General features: G+C 41.5%; 1 protein-coding gene across 1 annotated transcript in view; it reads left to right on the top strand.

Annotated features, from left to right (window-relative positions):
• Dnajc1 (DnaJ heat shock protein family (Hsp40) member C1) overlaps positions 1-22415 on the top strand; it is a 176900-nt gene that overhangs the window by 152111 nt on the left and 2374 nt on the right. Inside the window, exons 9-11 of the mRNA XM_021152177.3 lie at positions 3929-4048; positions 17923-17971; positions 21545-21993. Coding sequence (XP_021007836.1) covers positions 3929-4048; positions 17923-17971; positions 21545-21993 — 618 coding nt within the window. The remainder of the gene's footprint in view (positions 1-3928; positions 4049-17922; positions 17972-21544; positions 21994-22415) is intronic.

Below are 22415 nucleotides of genomic sequence, written 5' to 3' on the forward strand. Positions count from 1 at the left end.
ACAGTGACGACATGAGGTGGGGTTTTTTTTGGGGGGGGGAGGGGTGTTCGAGACAGGGTTTCTCTGTGTAGCCCTGGCTGTCCTGGAACTCACTCTGTAGACTAGGCTGGCCTCGAACTCAAAAAATCCACCTGCCTCTGCCTCCCAAGTGCTGGGATTAAAGGCGTGCGCCACCACGCCCTGCTGAGGTGGTTTGGTTTTAATTTTGTTGTTCATAGCATACCGTTGGTTTACACAGAAGTTTGTCACGGTTACTTTTAAGTTGGAAAGGAAATTATATAGCTGGAAGCCAAATGCATTCTAAAACTGTACAAAATAGTTATAGGGATATTGTCCATGTTACAGCTGTACAACTGATATTTTAACTAGTGGACAAAGTATAAAATATTTTCTTGAGTAAAATTCCTACCACCCTGAGATGAACTAATCCAACTAAAAATGGTTCAGTATAAAAAATGTAACTATCAAATAGAAAAGGACCTTCTACCAAAAATCAGAGAGTGCAGCATGTAGTAAGTGTGTTTTTCTTTTAATATAACCATAAGTTTTCAGCCAAATAAATAACATAATACTTTGTATTTCACTTCTTATGGTCTAAATCTGGAAGAGGAAACTCTACATATAGGTTCTATAAACATAGCAGCAGGCTTTCCCTTGGCACTCCAAGCCCTTGGAATCCAAGAATATTAAAGATTTTTCAGAGGCACCAAGTCTTTGAACATAGCAGGTTTTATGACAAAAATCCATCCCAAAGGAGCATTTTTTTTTTATAATACAATTTAAATTTTCCTATTCATTCTTATTTGGGGATCATTACATAAAGTACTGCATAATTTGAAAACTTACTTTTATTTTGTATTCAGTATGGAGATTTATTCCCAGAGCAGGGCTTTTCTGATGCAAAATTGAAATGCTGGTGTAGTCATAACAGCTGTCTCCACACCATGTGGTAGCTTCCATGACTTTACTGTAGGATGAATTTTTGGCCCGGTGTTTGAGTAATATTGGACACACATGGTTTTAAGTGGCAGAGCAGTGTGCTTATGCATCCACTTGACTTTCACAGCTACAGTTGGCTCTGTATTAGAACAGGGAGAGTACATTCACACCATGGCCACCCTCATGGCTGCTGGAGTAGCTGGATCACAGCGGGCTCTGTTCCTTTAAAGACACCACTAACTACTGCTGAGGAATTACACAGTCACCAAAGTGCCTTGCAGCTTGTAGGAGAGAGAATAATGAATGCTCAAAGGCCACACTCAGATTTCAGCCCAGGAGTTCTTAGTATTACGCATCTTTTAACAAGAATAGTAAAAAGCATGGCCACGAAATAACTAAAACCAAGAGGAAGTTTGCTGAGGCAGTCAGTGATTTTTTTTTTCAGGTTTTCAATGTAGGCATTTGATTTAAATAAAACGTTGCCTTCTCAGGAAAACTGTAGTGCTATGTTTTTAGACTCATTAACTAGAAATTAAAATCCAGTAGGTTTTACTGTCCACTGTTAATATATGTAGGATATTTGGAAAATCAACTTACTAAAAATAGAGCTTTTGCACAGATGTCTATTTAAGCTAATGCAGACATGTTTTCTTGAGCGCACAGCAGGGATTTGCTGTGCTCTACAGCACAGTGCACTGCTATGCTTTGGCGCTGAGTTCCATTTCAGTGAGGATCTTAATGTTCTTCGTGGCTTCATTTTGCACTTCTAGCTTATATTTAAATTGTCCTCAAGTTTTACCTTTTTTGTATTTCCTTTTGCATTAGAGTTTAGGGGTTTATCAATAAGAGTAGTATTTCTTTGAAAAATCTAATTTGTTTCTCTAAATGATATCTAAATAACACATTTTTGGTTGTTGTTAAGGCAGAAAGGAAGGAAAATCCCTCCATGTAATTTTTGACTCAAGTGATATAGAGAATTAAATTTCTGATCTTCATTAAATATCAAAGAAATTCTAGCCAGATCCAGTGTAGATTACCTTTTTATCTAAGTGAGTTTATGCATGTATTGTAGGAGCTGTACTGATGAATATGTTTGAGGCTTTCAGCCCTTAGTGGATACAAACTAGAATGATTGATAAAATCCTCCTTACTATTGGCTATTATTTACTGACTCTTAAGTGGCAGGTTGTATTTATGCCAATTTATCTGCTTCAGGGAACATTCTTGATAGCAGAACAAAGTGAATAAAAGTAGTTTGCTTTGCAAATGAATGCAAATAGGAGAGCCTTTCGGAAAGCCCTTTAACAGGGGCAGTGCACTTTGATTATGAGTGAAGCTGCCATTTGGACATAGTGAAAAGAGCATGCTTGAGCCATTGATTGAGGGAGACAGTAAAAAGTCAGGAAGGGCCTTTAGGCTTGCAGTGAGGCAGGCGGATGTCAGTGTGGTTAGAGCACAGTGGGAGAATGACAGGAAGGATTAGTGTCAGGGAAAGGCTTTGCTGAGGCTGTGGAGATAGTCCCTGGGGTCACTCACCTCTGACTGTTGTTCTATGCTGATGGCTCTGCAATGCAAACTGCCTGCTGTATGCCTGTTCATTATCGGAAATGGTGATTAGAAAAGGTATTTGTTTTTAAGATTTCCTCCCACTACCTATTCTTTCCCCTTCCCCTATCCCTTCTCTCTTTCTCTTTCTTTCTCATTACAGGGAAATTGAGGTGGGCTTCCTTCATCTTTTATTGTTTGATGCCAGAGTAGCTACTGCCTCCAGTGGGTGGTAGCTTACGCTAGAATGTAGTTGTCATATGTTTTTTCATATTCAACAGTGATTTATGTTTCTTTCCTCAGTTTTAGGTTTTGACCATTATTCAGCAATATGTTGCAGTTTTGTAATGTTTAAGGTATTTTCACTATATCAACATCAGAAGCTTTGCAAAGACTAAATGGCTCACATCTTGGTGAAAGACTTCTTAATCTTGTTCTCAAGTTTTACAGAATGCTAGCATTTGGCAAGTTAACCACTTGTAAAATTTTATGTCATTATTGTTAATAGAATGAGAAAGACATGTAATCTTGCATAGTTCTGATTCTTAATCAATGCTTTTTCTTGCTTAGATTTTCATGTATATTTCTTAAAGCCATTTTATAAGTATTTTTATTTCAAAAATCTTACTAGTCATATTATGTGAGTTATGTGAGCAGCACTACATTTAGTACCAGTAATTTTTATGGACTTTGATGTTTTTTTTAAATTTTTACTATTTTTTTATTACGTATTTTCCTCAATTACATTTCCAATGCTATCCCAAAAGTCCCCCATACCCTCCCCCCTACTTCCCTACCCACCCATTCCCAATTTATAGTTGGGTTTTTTTGTGTGTTTGTTTTGGGTTTTTTTTTTTTTTTGGTTTTTCTGTATAGCCCTGGCTGTCCTGGAACTCACTCTGTAGACCAGGCTGGCCTCGAACTCAGAAATCCGCCTGACTCTGCCTCCCAATTGCTGGGATTAAAGGCTCGCACCACCACGCCAGGCTAGCTGATAATGTTTTTTATCTTAATACAAAATTGGTCTTTTTAGAAGAATCTTCAAGACCGGGCATGGTGGTGCACGCCTTTAATTCCAGCACTTGGGAGGCAGAGGCAGGAGGATTTCTGAGGCCAGCCTGGTCTACAAAATGAGTTCCAGGACAGCCAGGGCTACACAGAGAAACCCTGTCTCGAAAAAAACAAACAAACAAACAAAACAACAACAAAGTTTTGCATTATGCAGTACTTCTGGTTTTTTATATGCATGCAAAAATTTTACAGATACTGCTGGGACTCTATTCTGCAGTTAAGGATGCTGCCCCAGCTTTCACTAAGCCTAGATACATGGATAGTAACTGTTGGTCATTGCAGAAAGAGTTCTGCCAATAATTTGTTTCACAGGCATGTTGATGTTATAGTAGACATTTTCCAATTTCTTAAAATTTTGTTTAATGTTTTGCAGGCACCTGAATGGACAGAAGAGGACCTCAGTCAACTGACGAGAAGTATGGTCAAGTTCCCAGGAGGGACTCCAGGTCGATGGGACAAGATTGCCCATGAACTGGGTCGATCTGTGACAGATGTGAGTTCACTGAAATTTGCATTGTCTGGGGAGTGACAAACAGGAACAAGCAAACTATGCAGGAGGCAGACTTAGATGGGTCCTGGGTTATCTGCAGAGAAAAGACCTGGGCATGAACCATTAATGAAATAAACAAAAAGCAGATGTGAATCCATTCCCTTCTGCACAGTGTAACAGCTGTGTGAAAGAATTGTAGTGTTCAGAGACTGAAGCTACTGAAACCTAAGCATAGAAAACAGTATTAGATTTTGTGTTTATATTGACCCTTTAATCGTGGAAAGGACAGTTTTCAAACTGATTAGAATTAGAGAGGTTGTATTTCAGCCTGAGCACTCGAGTACAGATCGCTAGTGTATTTAGACAGGTGGTTTAGGTTACTGACAGGAGCTGTGACTCGGAGCTGTGGTGCACACAGAGTTTGACTTCTTTCCAGGATGCTGCTGACCATTCATTTTGGAATATATGTGCAAATGGCCATTCCTAACACCTAGAAGACAAAGTATAGACCAAGAGCCTTGTGACATAGCACTTTAGATGTTCTCATTCAGGGAGACTACAGTAGAGCACTTGATGTATGCCAGATTGTCTCCCAACATCTAATCAGAAGTCAGAAAGAAACTTGACTCAGTTATCAAACTGATATTTGTATAAATCGTAGTAAATAACCTTTACTAAATCTCCTTTACATACATCTTGTTGGTGTAAAACTTTTTAAAAGATTTACTAAGAACAAAAATTTAAATTTCCTCTTTAATTTAGTTAGCATGCCTTTAGGTCTTTTTTTACACTGTGCAAACATTTTAATGAGCACGCTAGTAAAACACAGCTACCAAAATAATGAGAGTGTGTTATGATTGCTACAGTTTGCTTTTCAAAGTACACCTCTATGTTTTCAATTTAGAAGCAAATATATATTTAAAAAATACTGTCAACTTTTTTCTCTTTTCCTCAGTTCCTTTGATTGAGACTTGCTTTGAAATTTTTAAATTACATATATATTTACATGTGTATATTTAAGTGTGATCATCTTATACAAATTATACCTAGTAACATCATTTTTGCGCTATTGTGGGATGACCAGTTATCTTTATCATGGAGAATTGCTTTTCTACTAATTGCACTGCTGAGCTATGCATTTCATTTTCTTGTTTTAAGGTATTTTGTAAGGAATGGAATAACTATATAACCACATTAAAGATATTCCAGGGTTATTGATATTTTAAACATTGTATTTTTAATTGCTAAAATGATTTTTAAACATTCTAATAATATTGTTTTAAAGAACTCAAAATGTTTAACTTGGTTGTTTAAAGACAAACAATGCTATGTTAATTTGCTGTCTTTTTAAGAGGTAGCAAGCAAAGGCTGAAAAGGATGGTGGGGCTTCCCGAGGTCTCACGGGCACAGGCCCGCAGAGTTACTGCCTTTACTGAATTTACAGGAGTGGTCTTGCTGCAGAGGCTTCTTTTGTGTGTTTTACTTACAACTTATAACAAGATGCACGTATCTGTGTGTTTTATTACTTTTCCCCAGCCTTCTCCTGGGGAGGCTGATTTTATGTGTGCCATACTTTTTAATATGAAGTGCTTCAGTGACGCTGAATATATATGTTTGCACACACTACATGATAGCTTCTCTTTTAACAAGATTAAAAGTACCATGCAAATAGTTAATACACCTAAACTTATGTAGCCTTTATGTGTATGCGAGTTTTACCTGCTTGTATATGTCTATACACCACATTTATCATGCCTGATACCCAAGGAATCCATCAGAGGAGGACAGAGTTACAAACTTGGAACTAGAGTTACAAACAATTATGAGTTACCTTGTGGCGGCTGGGAATTAAATCCCAGTTCTCGGAAGAGTAGCCAGTGCTCTTAATTGCTGAGCCACCTCTGAAAAGCCCCGAGCTAACTTGTTTCAGGAACCCCAAGAATGGCTTGTGAACCACACTAAGGCAGCTGCAGTGGGTTCAGCTGGTACAGTCCCCGGAGTGGGATGTTAAGTGAAAGTTAACCACTCTTTAAGAGGTCACCTACACTTCCTTTTGGCTTGCAGTGTTAATTAGATTTGTTGTTGTTAAGTGCTTGATTGTGGAGGAGAAGCCAGGTTGCTTTGGTGTCGTCATCCTCTCCTTTACCCTGCACACTGACCTGATCTTTTGGCATCAGCCCCAGGCTGCACAGCTGCTTTTTGACCTTTTTTGCCTGCCAAATGTGTAGCTTCAGGCTTGCTGCTTTCCCTTCAGAAACAATTGACCCTTCATGGGGAAAGGTGAGAGGGTGGCAATGCTGGAGTCAATGGCTCTTTATTTAGGTTATTAGATTCTAGTAAAAGATGTATTTTATTCCTCAGTTTAAAAAAGAATCAGTGTATTAATTGTCATAATTAGAGTTAAATTGTTAAAACCTTGGGTAAGTACAAGCAATATTTTAGCATTAAAATTTTTTGACAAAGTATTTGTTAACTCAGGTAAACTGTAAGGTCAACTTTATTGAGGCTTAAATATTTTAAATGTTAATTACATGCCTTTGGCATATAATTTTAGAAACCACAAAGGACTCCAGTTGTAGAAACAACAAAAGAAACAAAAACTGTCTGACGTGTAAAACCACCCTTAATGTGATTATTAACTGCAGGCTTCTAAGTTAAGGTCAGGGAGAATCAGATTTCTTGTTCCTAAAATGTTGTAAGCTGACCCTGGTGCTCTGTGGGCCACTAATCTCTCACATTCTGTTTATGATAACAGTCTGAGAGGAGATTTTCTGCTTGTTTAGAAAAGGCCCAGGTAGACAGCAAAACAAAAGCCAGGTGGCTAGCTTTAACTTCTATAATTAATGCCGAAGTGTAATATAAGAAGTGCATAAGGTCTGCCCGTGAGGAGTGCAGGGAGTGAGATCCCCTTGTCATTAGTTGTAACTGCCATGGCGGCAGAAGATACACAGTGCGAGGGAGGATTTACACAGTGTCGTTATGGTGTCTTCTCAAGATCAGGAAGCCTTGTGGTTATCGGTAGATTAAGAACAGAGTTTTCTTGTTATTTTGAAGCTACATTGTTAGCATCAGAGTAGTCCTACCTAAAGTTCTGAAAATGACGAGGACTAACCTTTAGGTTTCTTCACTGCCAACTTTCTGCTTTCTCTGTTTTCTGTGGTCCAGCCTGGTCTCTTCTGCTCCCGTCTTCCTCCCTTCTCCATGTCACAACCTTCAACAGAACGTCACTTTGGAATACCTGTTTGCTTTATACCATGTCCTTGCTAGATAGATGTGCCACTAGCTCATTTGATTTATAAATTTCAGTGATAATACCATTCACACTTACATTAAAGGTTTTTCCCTTTGTTGTTATTTGATGTTTTCTGTTTGTTTGTTTGTTTGTTTTTATTTTAAACATTACCAACACAAACCTTGTGATAGAGAATACATAGTATGTAGAGCTTATAACCTGGGCAATGTATCTCTCTCTCTCTCTCTCTCTCTCTCTGTGTGTGTGTCTGTGTGTGTGTGTGTGTGTGTGTGTGCGCGAGTGCGCACAGACTCACTTCAGGGTATGAGTTCATAAGAACAGGTGCACATACAAGCCAGAAGTGTAAAATCTTTCTGGAGCTAGAGTTCCATGTTGTAAACCACCTGAGATGAGTGTGCTGGGAATCAAAGTCAGTAAGATCCTCTGGAAGAACAATACATGATCTTAATTACTGAGCCATCAATCCACCCCCAGCTCTGACCTTTGTTACTTTGTCTATTCTAGATGTGAGTCCTTGGTTAGCTATGTAGTTACCAAAGCTTTCTTCCTCTTCCTCTTCCTCTTCCTCTTCTTCCTCGTCCTCCTCCCTCTTCTTCTTTCTGTCCTTTCAGGCTTGTAGTTTCCACTGCTGTACAAAAGGTTTTTAATTTCATAAAATGTCATTTTCTTGGCATTATTTCCTGAGTGATTATAGTCCTATATAGAATTCCTTGCCTGTATGTATATTTGAAGTGATTTTTTGTTTTTCTCTAACAGTTTCAAATCTTATATTAAATTCACTCAGTTAAAGTGGTGTATAAATGGCTTTGAGGCAAGATCTTATACTGTAGCTCAGGTTGTTCTAGAACTTACTCTGTGGCCCAGAATGGCCTGAAATGTACAATAATCCCCGTGTCCCAGCTCCAAGCCCTGAGATTTACAAGTGTGAGACACTACACTCAGGATGAGAATGGCTTTCTGGGAAAGTGAGGCCATTTTCACATATTGTCAGAACACAGGCTGGACTCAGTATTTATTAGAAAATAAGATTTCTTTACTATTGTTGTTAGTGTTTTGTGTTGTTTGTTTGTTTGGGCTTTTTGTGTCTGGTTGGTTTGGTTGGATTTTTTTTGTTTTTGAGACAGGGTTTCTCTGTGTAGCCCTAGTTGACCTGGAAGTCTATAGACCTGGCTGACCTCAGAGACCTGCCAGTCTCTGCCTCCAGAGTGCTAGGATTAAAGGCCTGTTTTATTTTTTAAGATAATAATTTATACAGGCACAGCTGGCTCCAAATTTGCTGTGTATCCAAGAGTATTATGTACTTACTATGTTGCTGTGACAGATGCTCTGGCAGAAGTGACCTCAGGAAGGAAGAAGCGTTTGTGTTTTGGCTCAGTTGTCACAGTCCATCCTGATGGGGAAGGTGTGGGGGACAGGTACTTGAGCTTCCACAAATGGGAAACATGGAAATGAGTATCTCGTTTCAGCTTTCTGTCTTTGATTTGGTCCCAGCCCCAGCCCAGGGAATGACACTGCCCACAGTTAGGGTGTGCGTTTCCACCTCAATTAATCTAATCCAGAGTGTTTCTCTTCTGTGACTCTAGATTCTGTCAGATGGACTGTCACACCGTGGATGACCTTGAACTCCCCATTGTTCTGCTTCTACCTCCCAAATATGAGATTGCAGGGATTATAGACACGTGTCACCACACCTCGACTTCAGACATTTAAGTCAGTAAAGCACACCCTTTCTTATAAACAGAGTTTTAATATGAAATCTCTGAAACAAGTCCTTGAGGGGCTAGAACCATCCCGTATATGCACAATGCCACAATTTTAACTACAATGACACCCTAAGCAAACCATACGTCTTTGGTAATTATTGGATATAGTGGAAAGATATTTCATTACTAATGTCACACGCTTTGACAGAATGTTTGAATTAAAAAGAAATTATTACTGCAGTCCTTTGGCTCTGCACACAAAGGTGACGTGGAAAAGGAGCAAAGCCTAAAAGACCTGGTGCTGCTGTGCTAAGTGACCACGCCTGCTCAGTCGGTCAGCAGGGTCTCAGGCTGAGCATTAAAGAAAGAAACACTAGAGCAGGACTCCAGCCAGGGCTGAAGCTGAAGCAGGGTTATTTTTTTTCCAGTCTGCTTTTATATCATTCTAGGTACATACAAGAATATTGTCAGTCCTAAGGCATAAACAGAATAGTCAAGGAACAACCAAGGCATAAACAGTAGTGAAAGAACAAACAAAGCATAGACAAAGGTCCCGTGATTACTGTATAGGGTCTTAATAAGACCCAACTAGATACAAAGAACACATTCCTCAGCTTTAATCATCTTGAGCCTACTTCCTTACCCTATCCCAAAGTCAAGTTCCTGCCAAATTCTTTGAAGGCTGCACCAGGAGCTCTTCACATCTGGCCTCCTGTTTATCATCCCTTGGTCACTCTGAGCTGCACTTCTTTTGTGATATCAGTTCCATAGGGTGGTTAGGGGATGGTGTGTGATAGCAGGATGGAAATGCCTGCTATCCTGATTTCCACTTTGCTGCAGAGAGTATTCTAGAAGAAGGATTTGGTCAAGGCCTCAGAGCTAGTTAATGGAGGTCTTGGTTAAGGTGGCTCATTCTTAGCCCATGCTGCCCTTAGACCCTCATATACTTCAGCTGTTCTGTTAGCCCTCAGGCAAAGTCGCCTGATCTTCTGAATCCAAAGGGGAGTGGTACTGCCCTTGTAACAGGCCAGTAAGTGCAGCTGGGTTCCTGAGCAGGGCTACCTCTCAAACTCCTTCTCAGCTGACTGCCAAGCATTGGTTTTCCTCCTGCACCAAGCATGTGCCAGACTGAGTTCCACCCTGTGCATGCTTGGTGCAGGAGGACACGATATAAAGATAGCTTAAAGTGATTTTGAAAGCATTGGGAGAAATCTTTCTATGAAACCCAAGCTGCCCTCAAATTCAATCCTTCTGCCCTGTCTCACAGGTAGAGACTGTTATGGCATTAGGGTGAGCTCAGTTGAAATCTTTCTGTATAATTCTCCCCGGTCAGACCCTTTGTGTTGTTTCTCTAGCCTTGTACAAGTTCTGTTGCTAACAAACTGCAATTTGTACCCGTCAAAACCCTGTGTCTTAGTAAAAGCATAGTCGACCTTACAGGCTGTGTCCAGCTTACTAGTTAAGACATAGGCACTTTGACGATTGCTGTCACTCTTACTCACTCTCAGCTCACTGTGTAATCCATATTTTATATCACCGACTTGTCTAGGAGGGACTTGATATAGCACCTTCAGTTACTGCATAGCTGATCTTGAGCAGATGCTTAGGAGCTAATGTGGTTTAAGCTGCCTCCTTTTCCTAATGTTTGGGAAGCTACTCATCAGAGAGGACTGTGGGTGAAGGCATATTAGGTTATTTCAGTCTTCACTGGTGCACTAATAGTGTCTACAAAATTATGCTACTGTTTGACACAGAAGTATTTCCTGCCTGCAGATGACGTTCAACACTATTTATATACATGGTCACTCAGTTAATTGAAAGGCCCCCCTTTTTAATGGATAAGATGAGCATAAAGGCATTGGAGACATACTACGAATGTTCAGCACTACTTCCTACCAATTTCTTGCGCGCCCCGACTGGCCAGCAAGAATGACGCTGCAACAGGATCCTTCCGCACACGCTTATTGGGAGAGCTTGATTGCAGAGGCAAAGAGAGCCCAAGCCCAGAACTGGTGCTGCTTATATCGGCCTAGGAGAGGCGTGTCTCACACCCGGATTGGTTGTGCTTGGGTTATGCTTACCACCTCATTTGCATGCCTACATCTGATTGGTTAACTTCTCTCTCATCTGATTGGTTAACTTCTCTCTCATCTGATTGGTTAATTTTGGTTAATTCTCAAAACCTCATCTTGGCAAAAAAAAAAAAAAAAAAAACTTTACTGCCTATGTATGCGTGGTGGCCAGCGGAAGCTAGCGCCACCCTGCAACGGCACATGTGGCTTCCCACACCAATTGAAAACATTTTTCAAGTGGTTTGTTTAATGTTCAGGTAACACAATATACCTTGAATTTGAAAGTTGCAGTAATTCTTCGTTGTAATGAGTAGGAAATCTAAGTAGAAAACTACTAGAGTAAATAGTATATACCTCTTAGGCATGTACATGCATACACAAATACACACGCACACATGTATATGTATATACACTTCTTAGTTGCATTTTTTTTTTAATTTAACCTTGTTTGTTATCTGTGTGGGGAAGGAGAGTGAGGTTACACATGCTTTGGTATCATGTGTAGAGGCCAGAGGACAGCTGGCCACCGTTTTGCATCCAGTTTGATATACTCAGGTATCAAATTTAGATCATCAGGTTTGTTTTGCAAGCCCCTTAACCTGCTGAGCCATTGTGCCAACCCATAATTTCTATTATCTTTTTTATAAGTATTTATTTATTTATTTTATGTATATATACACTGTAGCTGTCTTCAGACACACCAGAAGAGGGCATCAGATCCCATTACAGATGGTTGTGAACCATCATGTAATTGATGGGAATTGAACTCAGGACCTCTGAAAGAGCAGTCAGTGCTCTTAACTGCTGAACTCTCTCTCCAGCCCAATTTCTGTTATCCTAGTAATAGTTAAGATATCAAGTGAGCCAGAGTCTGAAACTATGACTGAAGATTATCACTGGCAGTCAACATTCTCTTTCCTGACTTAGCTGAGCATTATGCCAGGACTATGAACATACACTCTGAATCACAGACTCCTTCTGTTAAACAGAAATGTGACTTCATGTAACTGTCAGCTTACCTGGCTCTTACCCAATTTGTAATTTATGTTGCTGTATCACTAGAAAGAAGGAAACTTATTTTAGGTTTTTGTTTGTTTACTCTGACCTGTTTGCCCCAACAAGATATAAGCTCCTAGTTTTTGAAAACTTTGAGGATAATTTAATAATGAAAGGAATTACTGATAGGTTTATAAAAAGACAAAGAGGAGGAATATGGGGGTGTAGTGAGGTATGGGGGAAGGGGGATGCCTCAGTGTACATATGCCAAGGCATCCCTTCCCCCTGAGGGACCAGCCACATAGAAAAGAGTTTATTTAGGGCATGGGGAGGGGAGTTAAGAGGGTAGTAGAGGCAGAGAGAGAGAGTAGAGGAGTAAAGCCTAACCATGAGCATGTGGAGAGAGGGGGGAAAGGGAAGCAGGGAAAGAGCAAGGGAGGAGCAAGTGACTAAGAGAGGGAGGAGGGGGCAAGCAGCCCCTTTTATAGTGAGTCAGGCACACCTCATTGTTGCCAGGTAACTGTGGAACAAAGCATAGACAGAATGCTAACAATTACTGGATTTTTAAATGCCTGACACATTGGAGCATGATAAAATGCACACATCCCTACAACTCTTCTGTCCACGTGACTCAGTGTACATTGGTGCTGTGGTTCTCATAGGAACTGCCCAATCCAGTTGCTTGGATTCTGAAAAAGAGAACTCACCTGAGCTCTGGGTAGAAATTTTTTTCCCAGGTGAGACCAAAAACAACAGTGCTAAATTCCTTGTTATAGTGTGTGTTGAGACATATCTTATGCAATGGTGCATAACAGAAAATATAACCACCAGCTAAAACCTTAACCACATACCCTAGAAAAATAGTAACCAGCTCAAGAGCAAATCTGCACCCCTTCCTCTCAAGTCAAAGGCTGTGGGGGAGAAAAGTGCATTTGCTGATGACCATGTCACAGAAAGATGACTCTCCTGTCCCAGAGTGGTGTGTTGTTTATTCAACAACACCCTGGACATTAGCAATTATTTATTTGATAGGTTCTTTATTACAGTACACCCAGATGATCGACTGAGGATGCCAAACCACCCCCCCACACACACACATTTTTGCCTTTATCTACCATACAAATGCTTCACCTGCCACCATCATTCTTATATAAACATCTTTATTATTTTATTGTTTTATGTGCATGGGTGCTTTACTTGTGTGTATGTTTGTATACCACATGTGCCTAGTGCCTGCAGAGACCATAGAAGGAATTGGATACTCTAGTACTGGAGTGAGCCACCATGTGGGTACTGGGACTTGAACCTCTGAAGAGTAACCAGTAAGGGCTCTTAATAACTGAGCCATCTCTCTAACCCTAAAAATCATGACATCAAATCCTGCAGACATGACAAAGAGACTAAAATAACAGATTGTTGGGTATGTAGAATTGAAACATTGTGTTCTGCTTCTAACTAATGAACCTCATAAATATGTTGCCTTTCGAGTGAGAAAAAGTATGACTTCTGAATGACAGTGATGTCTAATCAATTTTAGAATTGGACACTGAATGTCTACAGGATTATGATTATAGAGAGAGAAGCAAAATTATGATATAAACTATTAAGAGACCCGGTGTGGTGGTGCACGCCTTTAATCCCAGCTCTTGGGAGGCAGAGGCAATCAGATTTCTGAGTTCGAGGCCAGCCTGGTGTACAAGGGGAGTTCCAGGACAGCCAGGGCTACACAGAGAAACCCTGTCTTGAAACACCAAAAACAGAAAAGGAGAAGAAGGGAAGTACACTAACATTTGATATACTAGCCTCTCATGTCAACAGTACTGATACCTGCTAATAACAAGGCACGAAGTTAGGGAGATATAAGTAATACAGTAAACCAGACATCTGAAACCATCTATCCAACAACACGGTACACAGCCTCCTGAGCATACAGAGCGTCTATTGAGTGTGTTCGGCAGTCCCCACAGAGTAAAGGTCGAATCAGTAATACACACACAAAATGGGGAAATTAAGCAGACTTGTGGAAAACCCCGCTTCTCCAGGAGACCGTGGACCGAAGAAGAAAACACACGTGGAACCAGAAATTCCTTAGAAATGAGTAAGAAAATAGAGCTTACCAGAACAGTACAGCTGAGGCTTATCAGTGAGTGCGCGCTCACTCAGGGAGAACGAGGAGAAGCTCACCATCAGTGAGTGCACGCTCAGGGAGAACGAGAAGCTCAGGGTCACCTGATGCTGGGGGAAAGCTGGCTGGCTAGGACAGGAGAATTACCATGAGTTAAAGTTAGCCTAGCTGGCTAGAAAATGAACTATATACCCATGTCATACAGAGTGGGCATGGGAGGTGTCTTAGTCAGTGTTTCTATTCCTGAACAAACATCATGACCAAGAAGCAAGTTGGGGAGGAAAGGGTTTATTCAGCTTACATTTCCACATTGCTGTTCATCACTGAAAGAAGTCAGGACAGGAACTCAAGCAGGTCAGGGAGCAGGAGCTGATGCAGAGGCCATGGAGTGATGTCTTTTACTGGCTTGCTTCCCCTGGCTTGCTCAGCCTGCTCTCTTATAGAGAACCCAAGACTACCAGCCCAGGGATGGTCCCACCCCCACAAAAGACTTTCCCCCTTGATCACTAATTGAGAAAATGCCTTACAGTTGGATCTCATGGAGGCATTTCCTCAACTGAAGCTCCTTTCTCTGTGATAACTCCAGCTGTGTCAAGTTGACACAAAAATAGCCAGTACAGGAGGAGAATTCAAATCCAAAGATTAAAAAAAATGAAAATAATCCATCAAGCAATGCCATTGAAATCAAAAGTTAATTCTATAAAAGTACCAAGAAAATTGGCATGCATTTAGTAGGATTAACTAAGGGGGACAAGAGTGAGAGAATTTAAATTGCTGACCTTACAGAAATAATTTAAAAAAGAAAGAAAAGGAATCTACTGTAAGTAAATGTATGCAAAGGAATAAAATACCTCTTTTTCAGATACATATGGATAGAACTGACTAGTAGTTGAAACTACAGATGCCCAGAACCATACCATTGCAAAGATCTATGGTATGAATGTGAGACTAGCCTGGGCACACTAGGGAGACCTGTCCAGAATGCAGAGAAGTTATTATAAGAGGGACAGTGTATGTTTTCTGTAAAGTTTGTTTAGGCTGTGGACCTAGCAGATCCAAACAAAATGAGGTTTAGTGGTAATGAAAGGACACCTGACCTGTCTGTCCATAAAATTAGAGATTTCATTTCCAAATATGGTATGTTATGATGATTGCGAGCAAAAGCCTTAGATCCTTCTTGCCTATGTTCCTCACCTCACACGTGTGTGTTTGTGTGTGTGTGTATGTGTGTGTACATGTGCCTTCATTGTCTGGTACACAGCTTATTACTGAAGCCCTTTCAGATCTGAATTTCTATAAAATGGGCAAGACCAGGGTTACAGGTTAATAATTACTGTACTTGTTATATATAATTAATATATGGTAACAGCAAACAGCATCTAAGGGGAATAGATGGGAAGAGACTCCATTGGAAGGCAGGGAATAGCATATAGATTAGCAGGCACAAAAGTACAGAACTGAGGTCAGGACAAGAGATGGAGAAGTATACAAGACCAGGGAAGAGGAAACAAAGACCCTCTGTGGAAAGCCATAGGAGGTGAAAAAGAGGAGCCTTAAGAAGATGCTTTTATAGCACTCGGGAGGCAGAGGCAGGTGGATTTCTGAGTTCGAGGCCAGCCTGGTCTACAAAGTGAGTTCCAGGACAGCCAGGGCTACACAGAGAAACCCTGTCTCGAAAAACCAAAAAGAGAGAGAGAGAGAAGAAGATGCTTTTATGTGGAGCCTGCTAGAGCCAAGTGTTAGGGTTATGGGATGTATCCAATGGACAGGAAAAAATGAAGCTAGAGGTGAAGGAAATGCACCACAGCAAGGTCACTCCATCGGTGGTGTTTACCTCAAGACGCCCCCAGGTGACACACCGAGACACAGATCGATGCAAATCAGTCCCTCTAGTCACAAGAATGCAACCATGAGTAGCTAGTACAAGCAATTTTTATACTTTTTAGGGACACAGGTTACATCAGCAAGGTTACATTTCAAACTTATTGGCTAAGTATATTGACCTTTAAATCTATGGGTTAGCAAGCAAGATAAGCATTTGAACTCTTCCTGGGACTTTTTCAGAGTCAGTATGTTCTGAGAATTCCTTATTCAAGAATGTTCCTGTGGGTAGGAGGTGGGGTGACTCCTGGTGGGAGGGGAAAGCTGTAAGGTGGGTGTGGGGCTGGAAAAAGCCCTTACTTCCCTCATTTCCCCTTTTTTCTTGTACAAGTTCTAATCCTGGAGCTACTCTCAGGAGTCTTGGATAACTAACTCATATTCTTCAGGTCCTGTCCTCAGGGTCTCATGTTGGTGCAGGACCAAAAGCTGCACTGCTCCTATTTATTCTCTCTTTTAAGAAGGCTATAAGCTTGTTCTGTATGCAGGGGCCAAAGGTCAACAATATAGCAGGCGAACTTGGAAATTGCTCTTTCTAACACTATGGAGAATTGAGTTGGAATTTTGATGGGGATTGCATTGAATCTGTAGATTGCTTTCAGCAAGATAGCCATTTTTACTATATTAATCCTGCCAATCCATGAGCATGGGAGATCTTTCCATCTTCTGAGATCTTCTTCAATTTCTTTCTTCAGAGACTTGAAGTTCTTGTCATACTGACCTTTTACTTCCTTGGTTAGAGTCACACCAAGATATATTATTTGTGACTATTGTGAAGGGTGTCATTTCCCTAATATCTTTCTCAGCCTGTTTATCATTTGAGTAGAGGAAGGCTACTTACTGATTTGTTTGAGTTAATTTTATATCCAGCCACGTTGGGCCATACTCAAAGGGAAATGTATTGTTTCTTGGGTCCATATGCCTTCACCCCCAAAACATGTTCCTGTGGTGCACTCTTGTATGATCTTGGGCTTCTTTCAGGTATGTGGAGAATGTTGTAACATGATTAGCATGAGTGTTATCCTCCTGCCCCCACAATGCTCACTGGTATAATGTCTTCCAGTGAAGATATACATTCAGTTTCTGGAAATTCTTACTGAAAATAGTGCACAGATCTTTTAAAACTATTTTTAAAAGGAATCTAGTATAATTAACTTCCACTAAAATTAGTGAAATGATTCAGGTTCTAATTCTACTGTTGATGGGCATTTTAGAGCAAGACATTGAGTCTCTTGGGCCTCACTTCCTTATTGGGTAGCTTGTCCTGAGCTGCTGTTAGTGAGGCTGGGAGTAGCTAGGGGGGTAAGAAAGGAGAGAGGCATATAGAGAAAAGCTGGGCTCTGAAGCACTGCACTTGCTCTGACGGAGCACACCACTTACCACAACAGCCCATGTATTATGGGGACTCTCAGGACAAGTGGGGGTGAGGGGCTTAGATGTCTCAATAGGAGTCTCTGTACGTGGGCATTCTCAGACTGCAGCCATCCTGCAGGAAGAATGTGCAGGTGACAGTTTGGTACACTCTGTCAATTGTTTGCGACTGCAGCCATCCTGCAGGAAGAATGTGCAGGTGACAGTTTGGTACACTCTGGTCAATTGTTTGCATTTATACACACTGCCAACTTTTGCACTCAGGAGGAAAGCTTTGCCATTCCCAAGAGTCTGAGGAGTTGGTCCCTGACACTGTCTTACCCTTTCAACAATGCACACGCGCTGAGGACTTCTCCCACTTTATACATTTACAGAGGATGAGGGTCTTCTGTGTTTATGGCTTCCATTACCCCTGCTCCTGTATGGGCCTTATATGGAAACAACCAGTAAGCTGTCTTGCTCTTTATGTTTTTAAATAGGTGACAACCAAAGCCAAGGAACTGAAGGACTCAGTCACCAGCTCCCCCGGTGAGTTGCCACCTTAATCGATTTTATTACACGAATCCAAGCAAATCAAAGAGTCAGTCACTTGCTCCCCACGTGAGTCTCTGCTTTATCACTAATCTGACACTGCTTCTTCAAGATTGATCCCTTTCTGTAATAACTTCTTTAAGTGGTAGGGATGGTAGTTTCCCCAAAAACCTCTACTGATGCTTTCTCTGAAAGGTTAATCATAGATACTTAACCAGTCTGACCCCGCAAAGCTGATTAAGTTTAGAGATGTAGAGTGTTAGCATACCTCAGGGTCCCAGGATCTTCAGACAGGTTCAGCATGGTGTTCTTCTAGTTTTAGGGAAGACTGGTTTTGTTGTTGTTGTTGTTATTGTTGCTGTTGTTGTTGTTTGTTTTTGTTTTTTTGAGCCAGGGTTTCTCTGTATAGCCCTGGTTGTCCTGGGACTCACTCTGTAGACCAGGCTGGCCTCGAACTCAGAAATCCTCCTGCCTCTGCCTCCCAAGTGCTGGGATTAAAGATGTGCACCACCACTGCCTGGCTATAAATTAAAATTTTTAATTAGTAAAACAATTAAAAACTGAATTGGGAGTTGGAAGCTTGAGTCAGCACTAGAACACTGTGCAAACCTTAAGATTGTCCTCAGCGATGTTGGAAGAAGGACTGACTGGTTTAAGAATGACTTACTTTCAGCCACATCACTGTATTCTGTTTACTGTCCTATTCTGCAGGATGGCTATTAAACATTTGACTCATCATTGATTTTGGAGCTGACTTGTAAATTTGGTATTTTATCCAGTGTTATGCATTTTTTTCTGTTTCTCAATATTATTAATGAAATTTTCATTAGACAAATTTATTATTACTATTATTTCACTTACTATTTTTTTTAATTTTTTTTTTGGTTTTTCTTTTTTTTTTTAAGATTTATTTATTATTATACATAAGTACACTGCAGCTGTCTTCAGATGTGCCAGAAGAGGGTATCAGATCTCATTTTGGGTGGTTGCTGGGATTTGAACTCAGGACCTTCGGAAGAGTGGTCAAGTGCTCCTATCCGCTGAGCCACTTCATCAGCCCTCACTTACTATTTTTAGAAAGCAGTTTGGCATCCCTGCACAGAAACTGCAGTTTCTGCCAGTCTAGAACTGTCTGGAGTACCCTGATTCTCCCTGTTGGCGTAAGACCTTGTGACTACAAGAGGCAGCATGCTCACTGTGGAGCAGAAGCACCAGGAGCAGCCTTCTTCTTACAGGATGCTAGGCACCTTCTGTGTTTTTAAATTCATGTGTCTGTGTGTCTCTGTGTTGCTTTGTGCATGTAGAAGCCAGTGGACAGCCTTAGGGTGTGTGTCGGGGGTGCCTGTTCTCTTCTTCCATAATCTGGGTCTCAGTCAAACTCAGAAGGTCAGGTTTGGTGGCAAGCACCAGAGCTGGTTTACTAGCCTAGCATTTTGTTTCCTGAACATAAGGTCAGCTCAGAAAGTTACTCAGTCTGCAGTGACAGCAGACATGTGAAGGAAGAAAGAGCCTGAGTGCTACTTGGTAGGGAAAACAGGCATGTGCAAATGAATGTTGTCCATGTTTATAAGAGAGCACACATCCCATTCAGCTACCAGTGAGATTCTGGCTATGCGAAGAGCTCTCCTGTCACACCCTGCCAGTCTCAGTTTCTTACTGTGATAAGCTAGGTAAAGAAAGTATCAACTGTATGTCTGTCAGTTTGCAGCCAGATGGTGGTAACCAGCTACATACATACTGTCTTCTTGAGTCTGCCAAGAGCCATTCTTGGGTTTCTGGGACTCCAATTCTTTGTCCCTTTGGATGTAAGCTCAAGGTGCTGTGCAACCTTGCATGCTAGAAACCTTCCTCTTCCCCAGGGGAGGTGCAGTGTTGGGTAGGAATTTCTGAGGGAATATTGATTTGTATTTTAGAGACTAAGAAAATCAACATTTCTTGACAAGCAATAAAATTTATTTAGAAAACACACACACACACACACATTAGCCTTGCATAGTGACATTAGCCTTTAAATCCAGTACAGACAGGCTGATCTCTGAATTTGAGGCCAGCCTGGTCTACAGAGTGAATTCCAGAATAGCCAGGGCTACACAGAGAGAAACTGTCTCATAAACAAACAAACAAATCACCTGTATCTTTTTATTGAAATTCCTCTTTAGAATGTCTCATGATTAAATGTACTAATTGGTACGTGGCAGTAGTTCATAAATTAAAGAATATTTTAAGGCATACCTACGTCTAACAAAGTGTTCTCTAAAGAGGCTAAACACACATCTAATTTGGTAACCAGTAGTCACATTTAGCTATTTTTAATTCAAGTTTGAGGCTGGGTAAATGGCTTAATTATAAAGTTTTTGCAACACAAACATGAAGACCTGAGTTCAATCCTTGGCACCCATGTGATAAAGCTAAGTACAGGATCGAGTGCCTGTGAGTCCACTGCGGGCAAGGTGGGAACAGGAGGCTGCCTGGCCTCAGACAGCTGTTCCAGACGAAGTAAGGAGGCCCAGGGAAGAGGGACACAGGATGTTGACCTGAAGCCACCACACCCATATGCACACGTGTGCATGAACACATATGCAAGCACATACACAAAAACAAATTGAAGCTTAAGTAGAATTAAATGACGTTTTAGATTTGGTTCCTTAGAGACACCAAGTGGTTATAGTGCTACAGAGCATGAGGTTAGACCCCAGGCTTGCAAGGTTGCTGTTCCCAGTGCAAGTGAACCCATCCAAACTTCTCGGGGTTGCCCTGCCTCTGTTCCCTGCCAGGTTCATTACTGAAGGTCACAGCTTGATCCCATTGGTGTGTTCCTATTTGTCTGTCTTCCTTTGTGAAGTAAAATGGTTTGACCTTTTACTAAGATCCTTTCTCTGCATATAGAAATTCACCTTGAAGCCAGGCGGTGGCACAGGCCTTCAGGAGGCAGAAGTTGTATGAACTTCTAAGTTCAAAACCAGTCTGGTCTATAGAGCAAGTCTACAGAGAAACTCTGTCTCTGAAACTCTAAGATAAAATAAATTCACCTTAGGCTATGGCGATGGCTTAGCAAATAAAGGCACTTGCCACGAGGCCTGACCACCTAAGTTCAGTTCCCTGCAACAGACATGGTGGAAGCAAAGAACCAAGTCCCACAGGACGTCCTCTTGCCTCCATTCATGTAGTGTGGCCCATGCACGCCCTGTGAATAAAGTAGTTCTACTAGAGCTCTGTGTCTGTGCCTGCCTGCAGAGGAGGTGCAGTGCGAAGCTTGCCTAGTGAATTTTCATTATGCTAATAGAACTAATGAAGCCTAGACTATAGAGAATTCCAGTAAGTGTCAGGTTTCCTTCCTAAAGGACCCCTGCTCTTTGATCGAAGTCTGGCCATATATACACAGTATTCCTCAGAGCAGTGGCAAGGACAAAGCTCCAACCCCCATGTCTCGCACGTTCAGAGAAAGCCTTCCCTTGTGGATAAGGCTGGGGTGTTCCTAGTGAAGAAGGTAAACTAGACAGTGCACGTCAAATGCCCAGCACAGTGTCCAGGTTCACCATGCCCTTTCTCGTGTACTGTGTCCTTTCCTAGGAATGACCAGGCTCTCTGAACTTAAGTCAAATGGTCAGAATTCCAGGCCAATCAAGATAGCCACAGCCGTGCCAGATGACATCATCACTCAGCGGGAGGACTCAGCAGGGGCCATGGAGGATGAGGAGCACGAGGTTGTTGAGGGTGAGCAGGAGTCGGCGACCACAGAAGCCCGACCTCGGAGGCGGAAGTCAGCCAGAGCGGCTGAGGCTGTAACCAGAGTGGAGCCAGAGGAGAAGCTGAGAGGAAAGAGGCAAAAAGACTTTGATATATCAGAACAAAACGATTCCAGTGATGAAGAGAAACAACGAAAAGAAAGAACTCGTGCTGCAGAGGAGGCGTGGACGCAGAGTCAACAGAAACTTCTAGAATTGGCATTACAGCAATACCCTAAAGGAGCCGCTGACCGCTGGGACAAGATAGCCAGATGTGTCCCGTCTAAGAGCAAGGTGTGTGACACTGCAGGGGAGTGGGTGGACCATGCTTCCTTCCCCTGCTTCCAGCCCTTTCTTCCATGCCCCACTGGCCACAGGACCTTGTGTTTCACAGTTGTCTTCCTCAGCTCATGAATCTGCACACTTGCCAAGGTAGAGATGAGGGCAGGATGCTAAGAACAGTCTTTATGCAGAATAGCTCGCTCTTCTCAAAGAAAATGAGAGCTATGAAACAGAGCTCGGGCTGGCCAGATAGCTCTCAGTGGGCGACGGTGCTGGCCATCAGACTTGCTTGACGGCTCAGTCTCTGCAATTCACGGTGGAAAGAAAGAACCAACTCCCTCAAGTTGTCCCAGCATGTGTCTGGCCACACGTGTAAACATGCATTCATGTATACACACGAACAAACATACATGTAATACATTTTATTATAGATA

The sequence above is a fragment of the Mus caroli genome, unplaced genomic scaffold, assembly GCF_978045245.1.
Source record: "Mus caroli unplaced genomic scaffold, Mus_caroli_1 scaffold_2, whole genome shotgun sequence".
Classification (NCBI taxonomy): Eukaryota; Metazoa; Chordata; class Mammalia; order Rodentia; family Muridae; genus Mus; species Mus caroli.